Source organism: Xenia sp. Carnegie-2017, unplaced genomic scaffold, assembly GCF_021976095.1.
Source record: "Xenia sp. Carnegie-2017 unplaced genomic scaffold, XeniaSp_v1 HiC_scaffold_16, whole genome shotgun sequence".
Taxonomy (NCBI): Eukaryota; Metazoa; Cnidaria; class Anthozoa; order Malacalcyonacea; family Xeniidae; genus Xenia; species Xenia sp. Carnegie-2017.
Window position 1 is genome coordinate 6981360 of NW_025813469.1, and position 12441 is coordinate 6993800.

The 12441-nt window shown below is 32.8% G+C and overlaps 2 protein-coding genes and 1 long non-coding RNA gene across 4 annotated transcripts in view; 2 read left to right on the plus strand and 1 right to left on the minus strand.

The window, feature by feature from the left end:
- Positions 1-276, plus strand: part of LOC124435938 — a 4417-nt gene extending 4141 nt beyond the window's left edge. Inside the window, exon 9 of the mRNA XM_046985869.1 lies at positions 267-276. Within this exon, the coding sequence (XP_046841825.1) occupies positions 267-276 (10 nt within the window). The remainder of the gene's footprint in view (positions 1-266) is intronic.
- A 395-nt stretch (positions 277-671) lies between these two features.
- Positions 672-12185, minus strand: LOC124436511. Of its 2 annotated transcripts, XR_006945379.1 has the most exons (5): positions 11456-12185; positions 10479-10508; positions 7104-7592; positions 6525-6577; positions 672-927 (listed from the first exon to the last, which is right to left on the minus strand). It is a non-coding gene; the product is annotated as an uncharacterized LOC124436511 (long non-coding RNA). The 2 variants fall into 2 exon arrangements; XR_006945378.1 differs by lacking the exons at positions 10479-10508; positions 11456-12185 and having other exon boundaries at positions 7104-8384.
- LOC124436510 lies at positions 2617-10811 on the plus strand. Its single transcript, XM_046986439.1, has 4 exons — positions 2617-2948; positions 3427-3498; positions 9556-9819; positions 10419-10811. The coding sequence occupies exons 1-4, from the start codon at positions 2621-2623 to the stop codon at positions 10706-10708; spliced, it is 954 nt and encodes a 317-aa protein (XP_046842395.1). The 5' UTR covers positions 2617-2620; the 3' UTR covers positions 10709-10811.
- Positions 12186-12441: the final 256 nt, after the last annotated feature.

Genomic DNA, 12441 nt, shown 5'->3' on the forward strand with positions numbered 1-12441 from the left:
AATATGAATTGGCACAAATAGTCTTATTTCAAAAGATTTTTCCCAATTGCTGAGTCACCTGAAATCAAATTTTCACTTCTACAATCACGTTTAGGTTGTTGTCGTAAAGGAACAGTTTTATTCCTGATAGAACCTGGTACATGTTGCTCTGTTCTTTCACTCAACCTTTGAGAAGTTTTACCTACATAGTGAGCATCGCACTTGTTCTCCTCTCTATTGAAAACTTGCAATCGTTTAAATTTCATAAACTTGTCTTGTTATCATAGCTCGTATTGATTGTGTTTTGTTAGGTCGTGTTGATTAAGTTGCTTAGAAAATAATTTTGGTTGCCCCACATCGGGCACTACTTTTTATTACGATAGATAAATAGGATATATCATAGAAAGTGTGAATTCACTTGTTTTTACCTTCCAAAACCTGCAGTTCTTGAGTATTTCAATTTGAAAATTCAATAATTTGATGGCTTTTGCAATCGATCGATAACATATTTATTGTAGACAGTGGAGCTCTGGGAAGAATGTTACTAAGAGGAAGGGCAGTAGCGTAGCCAGCCTACAGGTTTATTCTCTCTACGTAAAATTATAAAATATTACCATTAGTCATTTTTTTAGAAATCTAATGTTATCATAATATCACGGTCAGTAGACACAAAAGTATTTGCATAGCGAGAGTAAAATGGTGGGCTGTCAACTTTATTCAATTAACCCTCAACAGCAATTTTTATCTTGTAAATAGTTAAAGAGATTTTGTAATAAGAAAATATTGTTTTATTAAACAGACACTCTGTATTGATAAATAACGCGTTACTTGTATTTCTGAAAAGTACAACTCATCCAACAACAAACTAAACCTTTGTACAAAATACATTTAGCTCTTCTTTGTGAATGTTGTCCATTTGCTTCTCTCTAGCAATTCCAGCTTGGGACTCTACAAAAGATGCCCCTCTATTAGAAGACTTAAAAGGCATTTAATTTATGAACGTGCAACAACAATGTATTCTTTAAAATTTACATAATTCTCTTTTGTGAATTACCTTTTTTAATTCTACTAGTCTTTTTATATTCCATAAGTAACAAGTCGTGCTCATCATACAGCAAAAATCAGTCAAAATGCAATACCTTTATGCATCTTGTGTAATATAAATTAGACTATGACCCCTTAAATTTTCTTAATGCTTTTAATTGCAATAAATCAACACCAGATCTTTTGCCATTGTTTTTAATTTTCTCTAATTTACTTAAGCATGGCAAGTTTGCAACGGTTACGACTACTCTTGTATTTTGCACATTAACTGATCCTTGAGTAATTCAATACGTGCTACAAATTCCATAACATCAATGTCAGTGAAGGCAGCATTTTATTAAATGATCTCTTTCATGACCTGTCTGCTGCTCTCAAGTTGACAAGTGTATCCAAAGGAGAAAAGAGTTGCGTTAAACTGGTCGACCATTTAAATTAAAATGTACAATGAAATGAGTAAACCAGCATTAAATTTTAAATGGTGCATGTGTATTGAAATTTGAAAACATGTCGTTCATTATTATATGTCGTTCAGCATTATATATTTGGGTTCCTAAAATAGAGCTTCTCTTTCTGTTCGTAGCCTATATTGGAAAAGTGCGTTTCACGAACCATGGGTATTGATTATATTAGTACTTAATAAAACTGACAGATATCTGTGGAATATTAGAATTATAGCAAAGATGGATAAAATTGAGTTTAAATCTGCTCTGCAGTTTACACATGTGTAAAATACTGACATAAGCAAGAAAAGCATTCAAAATAGTGCCTTTTTTAGGTATTTATTTAACTAATTTTATCCTAAAACACAAACTTTCACACTTTGGACCAAGTTTTTATGTTACAATCGTTTAAATGTAGTTATTAGACCTCTAATCATTCACCTGTCACTATTATCTTGTTAATTGCAATTATAAATCCCCAAGATTTCTCAAGCATTCATTTGCATGTTTCTTCTTCTGTCAGTAACTCGGTATAGAGGATCTATACCTTGGTACCTTGTGCTTTCAAAACAGAAAAATCTTTGTCAAGGGTGTCCTTAAAATCATCTAATAAAATTATGCTATCTGTCTCGATAGTCTTAAATTAATTTTTCAAGTTATAGTTGCAGCGTTCATTAACTATTTCCTAGATGTCTCTCGCAACTGAGGCCTTAAATTGCAATATCCATATTTGCTATACTTTGTTTAAGTTTGTTTTCCTGGCTTTTGGATATCACATATTTACATCTTCTCAAAAATTTCGATCAATTTTTAAGACTGTCATTCGGACCAATTCAGTTGTGTTTATTCATCTGCTATCATATGCCTTTTTAGTCCACGCTTTTGAAAATGATTTTTGAAAATGATTCCTGCAGAGTCAATTATATAAGTTTAAAGTTGGTTTTGGTGATGGTCTTCTTCTTCTGATGAATAAATATTTATTTTTTTCAAGAATAGCTCTCATTAATACTAACGGAAGAAAAAATTAATACTATATATTGACTTTAAGTTTTCAGTAAAAACCATCTGAAATTTTTTATAAGAAATATTGAATAAGCTCTTGTTGTTTTATAATAACACTTATAATTCATATTTTTTTTTATCACCAACAGACAATTATGATGTTCATATTCATTGCTGTGGGGGCATTTTCGACTTTTTATCTTTCTTGTGTTACTGGTCAGAAATACATGAATGCCTTTGGGAATGATATTAACAAATGTTTATTTGGTAATTGGATGGAGAGCTCATTTCCTATCATGAAACGTCCAGTAGACTGTACTGGCAATTCGCGAACTGGATTGTGCTATGGTACGTTACAAAAAACATTGTTTGCAGTGTGTTACAACAGTGACACTCTTATCCCAGATTTTACTGGTCACGTGGTGCTGCCATTTTCTCAAGTACCTAGCAGAGGAAGTTATAAAAACGAGATTGGACTATTTGGTATGTGTAATTGAATTTTTACGCTGTAATGTAAGCACAAAAACTGAATATTTAGATACAGATGTCATATCAATTAAAAAACACGCCTACAACATTCAAACTGGGGCATTACCCAAAAAGTACATCAGTGCATTAAAACGCCGTTGAAAGACAATTAGAATTGTTTTTAAACAAAAAAAAACATTTATTCTCAGAATGTGTTGTCGAAAAGAAATGAAGGATTTTATATTTATATTTTTTGTTGTCGTTATTTTATTTTTCACATGAAAATTTTGAATTTTGAAACCAGCAAAACAAGCGAGTGTTAAAGTAATAGCAAAATAATTCATAATGACGTTTTCTTCTTGTGTTCGTTTAGGCATGATAAAAATTTATGCATTCGTTAAATTCATTTTCAAGTAAACGACAATAAAAATTCGTTTCTTAAATTGACATTCAAATTTGATGTCAAATATAATATTCATTTCACTTCTACCAGAGTCTACTCAACAAGTTCTGCAGAAAAGGGGACAGAATAGAGGAGGTTGGAGAAACGAGAATGGAAATTATGGTACGTGTAAAAAATTTTCATGTTCCCAACATGTATACTAATATTTACCAACAATAACTTAATTACATGCATGTGTACATGCGATTTTAAAAAGGGCGCTTTTCTTAAAACAAAATATAGCTGGCTGTAATTAAATATCGTTGAAATAGGTTTAGATAAAACATATTTATGAATGCTTTACGAAAATCAAGTCATTATCAATGAGTACATTAATGCCAATCATACAATGACTATAATATGTGTCAATACCACTTGTTATAACAAGATATATTATACATAATATGTTTTATTTTTTTATTTTCGGGTCGAAGGCGATATTTTTTGATTTTCTGCAATTTGATTGGTTGCTTTAGTGGGCAGCATTACCAATATCTATCCCGTAGGGTCAAAAGTGATATTTCTTTTGCAATGTATTTGTTTACGAACTGAAATGAAAATTTTTCAAATATGATTTAAAAGCAACGAAAAATTGTTGAAGAAGAAAGCAAAGTGATGAAAGTTATTATAGCATGAGTGAATTTTACTATCATGACGAAGCGGAGTTTATAGAAAACAATCCAATTTTAGTGTCAACATCAAGTTGTCATGGCCATATTATTGCGCGAATTTCTTCTTAATTACATGAGGTCTCAAAAGCGGCCCAAGGCCGAAGGCGAATTTTTTCCGCACGGACGTCTCAGCCTGTAAATAACATATACGTATTATAAAGGCGCATAAAGATAGGAATACAGATAAGAAAACGTCCCTAAAGTTATCAGCGCGTAGGAACTGCAAAAAATTTGATGAGATAAGTAGTTAGAATTCCAATGGATCATCTGACAGAAAAGTTTTTGGAAATAGCTAGTGACCATGGTATTTTCTGTGCGAGAATTGTGCTACGAAGAAGCCCTTTTGAAAAATTTTGCGCACGAAAAATGGCAAGGAAATTGCAACACATAGGGTTAAAATGTGGTTTATATTTTTTTCAGCTCGCAAACCTGGTGAAAATATGCTTTTTTTTAAACATTCATCAATTATTTATATTTGGATTAGCTTAAAGTTCGAATTTTTGCATAACTATAACAAGATGGCAATTCAACACTAAAAATTCAAAATAATTGGCAATTTGGAAGCTAAGTGTTCAAGTACGCATTATCAAAATTTTCCAAAACTTTGTAAGCTTGAACAACATGTGTCACATTTTAAGGCTATGAGTTCAAATTGCTTTTTAGCAGCATCAATTTCGTGGGAAAGCTATTGCAAAGTTCTTCTCTTTCTTATACCAAAAATTGTTGTTTTTTTCGACAATTTTACCGTTACATAAAAGTCTAACTACCTATTTAATTCAACCAAAGGATTTTGCAAAGCTGGCAAAGTAGAAATACCTCATAAGCGTTGCGTAAAATTCTGATTCATAGGCAATGTGTGTTTGTTCCATGTATCCAAATATAATATTAATATACATAAGTTATATCCGCTAATCACTGTCGAAAACATAGTTAGCTTTTCATTTCAAACATCACGAACCATTCAAGATTTACTTGGGTACAACTCTTTTAATGGTAATGAGGCACTTAAGAGGTAGAGAAAGCAAATTTTTAGTCGTGAGAAAGTGCAAGTTATACATATAAATGAACCATTGACTGACAAGAATTTACTAAGAAAAAACAAAGTGTATCAGAATACGCAATTTTCAAAAAGTATCTAAAAGTATCAACGTTCTACCTCTTTCATTAGCTGCACTTAGTAGTGTATATTAATAGATTACTGCATGATTGGTGAGTGCGTACGATTTTTATGCACTAGTTGAGAAGAATTGAAAACAAATGAGTGAGCGCAAGATTGTTTTTGTCTCCTTTCTTCCGCGAAAGTTGACCGCCTCTTTTTTTCGTACACATTAAAAGTACACATTAAAAGGAACTTTTTCTTGTTTATTTGAGCATTTTCTGTTAAGTATAGGTTATCTAAATCCTACGCCAAAGATCGGCGAGGGATGCGAATTTTTACAAATGGTCGGTGACGTCATAGGATGTACAAGTCTCTCTTGTGTATTATGGCTTTATATACAAATTGCAAGACCGGCAGTCTTTTTATCAAATTCCGATACAAAAAATGGGTTAAAATGCATGAAATTTTACAAAAGTATTAAAAAGACAATTATCTGAACAACTATAAGCAAAAGATTTCTGGAGTAAGCAATTTTTTAGAAAATTTATCAACAGAATGCCTGACACGGATGACAGCCATGTTGATGTAACTTCACAATCCTTTATTTCAGAACAACATGTAAATACATCATTATTAAGAAAAAGTAATGTTGAATTGTGATGTTTGCGGCTTAATTTCTTTCGACTGTGTGCCAAACATGGATTAGTTTGGATTTCTAACTAGCACTAAGCACAGCCTGAGAAAATGCCGTAATTTCCCGACAGTTCAGGTCGAACGCTATCGGTAAGTTTTGAGTATTAACGAAACAATCATAAAAATGTCATATTACTGAGACGATTTTCCCAGAGACAGTCAGCATTCCAACACTACGCTTTTAACCAAACCTTGACCCAGTTAGTACATCAACGGTTAAAGATAAATTCTACCTATCGAATGCTGAAAGCTATTGAATTTGAGTGCCACATTGGGTTGGGTAAACACCAATGGTAACTAACAGAATCGGCATGCGTGTTTATATAATTTTTATGATTGTGTAAGGATGAAATGTCAAACAAAAAGCACAATTGCCTATGCCTTAGCCGAATAAAGGTCTTAATGTTTATTTTTGAACAATACTAACTTATTCCATAAAATTGTTGAAAAAATATTTCATCACAAACTTGCTTAAAGCCAACAATGTGTTTATACATGTTCTCATACATAATTGCAGAATTGATATATTATTTTATCACAACAAGATTGCCACTGTTGTTCATGATAATTATGGAAGGCAATGAGACAGGTTTTTGAAGGGCAGCAGGAATATAAATAACATCGAAAAAGTTAAAAAATTAATCATAGAATTTGAAACATCAATAGATGGAAAGTGGAAACATCACCTTGTCAATCAAATAGCCACAATCAGAGTAATCCTGAAACCACCATTTACGTTCTATACATACATGGGAATAGAATAAAAAATACTTTTTAAGCATTAGCAATAAACAGTTAAATGATATACAAATACCAGGGTGGAGAACTTAGTAGGAGATATAATCGATTTCCTAAGTTAAATCATGTGGAGGAAAGATGTGTTACACAGACAACAGAAATTTTCCAAAAAGCAAAAATTAATCATCCAATTTGAAAGCATGTTTAAGCAGAAAAATATACAACAATATGATGGAAAATGGAAACATCACCTTTTCAATGTAACAGGCACTGCTAGAGAAATACAGCAACCACAATCCGAATTCTATATAATTCTTACATACAACCCCAAAATATAAAATTAATCATAGAACTTGAACACATGTTTTCAGCACAGATACAAAAAATCTCAAAAATCTCAACCAGGGCAGAATAGAAAAGAAGAAACATTGGCTCATTGTACACAGCAGTTTCTTTCTCAATACTGTATAAAAAATTATTATTGCATTTATCGATAAACAATTGTACTTGATAATTGTGCACTTTACCTAATAGAATTTGTCATGATATCCTCATCCAAATCAATTATCCTGACTTGATTCTTCAAAGACGAGTAGTCGTTTGATAAAGATTCAACTAAATCATCTTCGATCTCTTCTACCATACAATCACCTACAATTCTTTGTCCATTCTACCTGCAGATGGAGCATCTAAAAGTGCCTTCTGCTGGGCCTAAAGATTTTGAATTTGCCTCAGCAATGTTGCCTTAGTTTTCTTCAGTTGGCTGACAGTTTTTTGGAGAGAGCTGGGTTTTTTTTTGAAATGGCGCATGATGTACAATTGGCAGAACAGCTTTTTTCTTGTTTTTTTTTTCTCGCTTCGGCTTTGTTTTTTGACAGCCATAGCCTGCAAAGGCTCACAGTCCAACAAGCCTGAAGTCTGTAACAGTCATATCTTCCATTGTTTTTTTGCTCTTGTTCGTCAATTTTTCCAGGAGTACAGGGCGATTTTATAGATGACGATGACTTGTGGGTCCACTAAAATATAAATATATTTAAGTGTGAGAAAGGGCACGTGAATGTTCCAAAGCATAGCCAATTAACATGTTACTTTGTACTTGTCTCCGTTGGCGATTCGTTATCTGTTGCTCACTCATAGGAACACTTCCCGCCATGTTAGCAGTGGGAACAGCATTGCTTTTAAGTCTTCTTTTGATATCGAGTGACTTAGCAAGAGATCGGTTTACATCAAAGCAAGAAACTTCCAATGCGCCGAACAGAGAAACGAATTTGAAGTAGGCGACCATTGTGGTCTATGTTTGCGAACAAGTATAATCTATTTTCTTCGTCTTTGAGCATCTGTTTCCTCTTTAGGAAACTCATGCATATATATTCCTTCTGCATGAGAATTCATGTTGAAGTTAACTAAGTTAGGACCACAAACAACACAATGTTTACCTCCACAAACGCTTTTTTCGCTATTAAAATTATACGTCATGATAAGTATGTGCACATCTTATGACGTCACAAGTCATGTATAAATTCGAACAGGAAGTGCCAAAAATCGCAACTTTGGAGAGCTGTAAAATCGGTTTGAAAAAGTTAAATGAAATTTTATTTTAAGATTCGTTTTCAGCTTCGCGACTTCTATTAGATTAGCACAAAAAGAGGGGTCAAATTTCGCGGGAGTAGCACTTTTATTTTAATGCTGTTCACCGTTCGTCGTAAAACTTTACATAAGTGACAATTGTATTATCCAACAACGCTTTTACAAAGAATTTTTAGTTACAACTGCCGCTGCTTTGTTTGTTTTTTCAATTCTTCCCAAATTTACGACTCTTTGGTTAATATAAGATGTTTAAATAACGCAGAATAAATGAAAAACGCAATTTTGCAGTTATATTTACGAAATTTCTATGGGTTTGATGAAAATTTGTAAATAAACTATTAAAATACATACGCTACAATAAAACATATAAGGCAGTCATCACTTCTGTTTGAAAATGAATTGTGGCCATGTTCGTTTGCCAGTGGCGTAGCTAGACAAAAACAACTGGTCGTGGTGTAGCGCGAACAAATTAAACATGAATTTCAAGTACAGTTGGTGGCAACATAAGTTGTCTGTTCCGCCGGTTATGTACGCTTCAATGTGCGACTTTGAAATTTTCATGCTTTTGGCAACCGCTCAGTAAATTATGCATGTTAACATAATCAATTTGAGTCAATGTAGTGGACTATGTTACTCGTATGTACTTGTATGTTACTCGTATGTACTCGTATGTACTCGTATGTTACTCGTATGTACTCGTATGTACTCGTGTGGTGTTTTAGTCACGATCCAGTATCTGAAGTACTCGTGCTAATAAACTTTGGCACGACCAAAGGAGAATATTCGGCGATTATGCATGCGAACGACGCAATGCAGCCTTGTATATTATTAGTTATTTATGTTTTGGTCGTTTTTGCCTGATCAAAGCACGACCAAACTAAGGCTGACTATACCCATTTTAACAGGCCGTGAGGTTTTCTACCCAATCAGCGCTTACGAATATATAATTTGCTCGTACCGGCCTGACTAGAGCACGACCAAAAACGGGCGAACACAGTTCCATGTGCTTTTAGGCGAGGATTAAGGCAGATGTCCTGCCGAAACGTAATATAGTGTAAGTAATATGTAAATAAAATAGTGTAGTAATAGATTTGTTTTTGCTAATATCTGTTAACATTATAAACAAATATTGAAATTTTAGTGGGTTAAAAAAACTGTAGTTTGAAAATGTTTGGTAGTGATCAGCCGACCAGCACGACCTCTAGCTACACCACTGTCGTTTCTGTATTGAACCCGCCTGTTTGTTGGAAAATTTTAGACTTAGCACCCACACTAAAACAATCCAGTTACGCCCCTGCACTGAACATATATAGATGACTGATCATTGATATTTACGTTTCGCTACTATCATTTGTGACAAAAAATTAATTTTCGCTTTAAATAATTAAATAGCTCCAAAACCACAATCGGATGTCAAAGAGGACTATAAACAGATAAAACAAAAATTTGGACAAAATATCTGTGTTTACAACCGTGGTCATCTTACACCCTACGGGAATTTTGAACTCGTGGAAGAACGTGAGTTTACAATGGTAAATACAAACATTGCACCTCAATGTCAAGATTTTAATGGTGGAAAATGGAAATTTCTGGAGGATGCTGTGAAAAATTATTCCACGAAATACAAAAGCAAACTTTATGTAATAACAGGAACAGGTATAGTATATTGATTTAAGAAGCCATAATGTCAAAATAAATTGAAATGACTGCATTGATATCACACTGTTGTATTAAATTTATTATTAACCGTATTTTTTGGTTATAAAAATAATTACATCACGTTCTCACTACTTTTATAATTATTTTGTTTACTTTCACAGATAATACAATGAGTTGATCTGTTAGCAGTGCAATAGCCGGCAGTTTTTCTGAGTTCATTTTCTGTGTAAACAACATCTTTTTAAAGTAATGAACATGGAGAATGTTTCAAATTTTCACATAGCTGTACTAAAACTGGTGACTGCAGTCATGCAACAAAGCGATGCAATGCTATGGCATTCGAGAAGATAATTTTGTGCAAATTGTTCAATTAGTGAAACGAATTTTCTAATACAAACAAGAAATCTAAAATCAAGTTATGTCTTGCTTCATGGAAATAATAACAGAGACTATGAGATTAGCTATGTTACAATATATTCTAAATTTATTTTCGATACGCCAAATGTACCTTCAAAAGAATTTGTTTACAACTCTATCAATTGAACTTTTTAAATTCCCGACTACTAATAGTAACACATACAGTTTATTCATTTTAGCTAGATTGTTGGAACACAAGCATGTTGGTCTACTCAAGCTGAATAAAAGAGTTACGGTACCTGAATATTTTTGGAAAGCAATATGTGATCCTAAAAGGAAAATGCGAAGATCAGTCGTTTATACTGCCAGAAATCCAACTGATTCAGAAAAAGTAGGCTTTCTTGAAATAAATAGTGTAAAAATGTTAAAAGAAAAGTTTCCTGAAATAAATTTGCCTGAATTTGATGAAGTTTGCAATCCAGACGAAATTGGAGATTTTTTGGAAGAATTCCTAAAGGAAAATTTCTAATATAAAAATAAGTAACGCAAATTAAGTTTTGAGGAAATAACTGCATGATGTAACTAGAAATGTAGCTTCAGTGAATAAAAATATTTTACTTCCTAGAAGTAAATCAATTAGCATAAATGATAAGTCATCGTATCAATAAAATGCAATGAAAAAAGAAAACTGTTTATACTATACATTTGTATTCTGGACTTTTCATCAGTCATTATTCTCCACCTAAATAATTAGCTTTGTATTGTATGTCATTAATTTATATTAATTTTTAGCTACCTCATGCGATAATAAGTCTTATTTCGTTAGCTTTGTTTTGCAAAAAATTGTTCCAATTTTGCCATTTGCTCATATCTCTTAAAACTAGCAAATTTGTTATATATAGTTCATTCAGCGTAAAATTTTAAGGTTAGATTTTTAGCGAGAATAATATAACTAGGCAAAAAAGTTCTGGTAACAATAGTAGAATAACAGGTAGCTCTAGGGGTTTGTACAAATAAATAAATAAAATTAAAAATTCAAACAGTACTACTGGTAACTTATATTTTACAAATATATTATTATCAAAACAAGAACTATGAATGAGCCTTATGCAGGCTACGGCTATTAGATAAATTTTACATCTTATAAATATTCTAGCCTAGTAAAAACTTCAGGAGCCTGACTTATTTATGATCATCGAGTTGAGAGATACATAGTTTGTAAGAACAGCCACCATTATCTTTTAATAATGGCACTGTATTTTTTACACCTGCTCACATTGTATTAGTGAAATCTCCATCTTCCACATTATGTTTGTAGTTCAGTATTTTTCTAGTTTCTGCTCTCTAATAACATTGGAACACATATGTGTTATTTCTGTGAAGCTATTAAAGCATCCCAACAAGCCCAAAATCTCAAACAAGATCGAGTTCAATGCAGTAGCGTGCGGTGACCGAATTTAATAGGCAAGCGCTGGGGGTGAGGTTCGCGGCTTTTATACCTTACATCAGTTACATGATATCTTGTAGTGACGTACATAACGTGCGTATATTACTCATCTAGATTCATGTATTAGCAATAGAGGAAATAGCCAATCCTACACTTACTCAAACGCGCTACTTAAACTTACGCACTTAACTTTATAATTAGGTAAAACTACTCAAATTTCAAGTACATTATCCGCTGTGTAATAACTGCACCTTCTTTAACCAAATATATAAAAAGCCTGTAAATAAATTCTAACACATAGAACACTCACGACTGTTGTAAATAACTTCTTCGCTAGTGAATAAAATAATCACAAAATTTAATAGCGTTCTAGTACATTGAACTCACGTTCGGAGCTCATACGAAAGACTTATATATAACGCTAAAATCTACCTGATACAAATATCAAAACTACTACGCAAAAGGAAGCTCTTGTCAATATCATAATCTTGTATTACATGCTACAGATAATATCTTCTACATACATAAATTGCAAGACAATAGGCGCGAAATGTATTGTAGCAGTCGTGATTATAACAATTAAGAACAGCCAGTTTCGCGTACAAAATTGGCACGGTGTGTTACAAACTGAGGCCATGGCGTTGTTTAATGTTTATATTTTGGTATAATGACGTCATGGCAACGTGTTCTCCCGTTCTTCAAAATGTGTCTGGCACTGACTCGTACGTTTCAGAATATCGGAGAGTCGTGTTTATTATTTAGTATCTTGTACCTTTTACGTTTAGTCATTAATTTACGAATTCAACGACACAAGA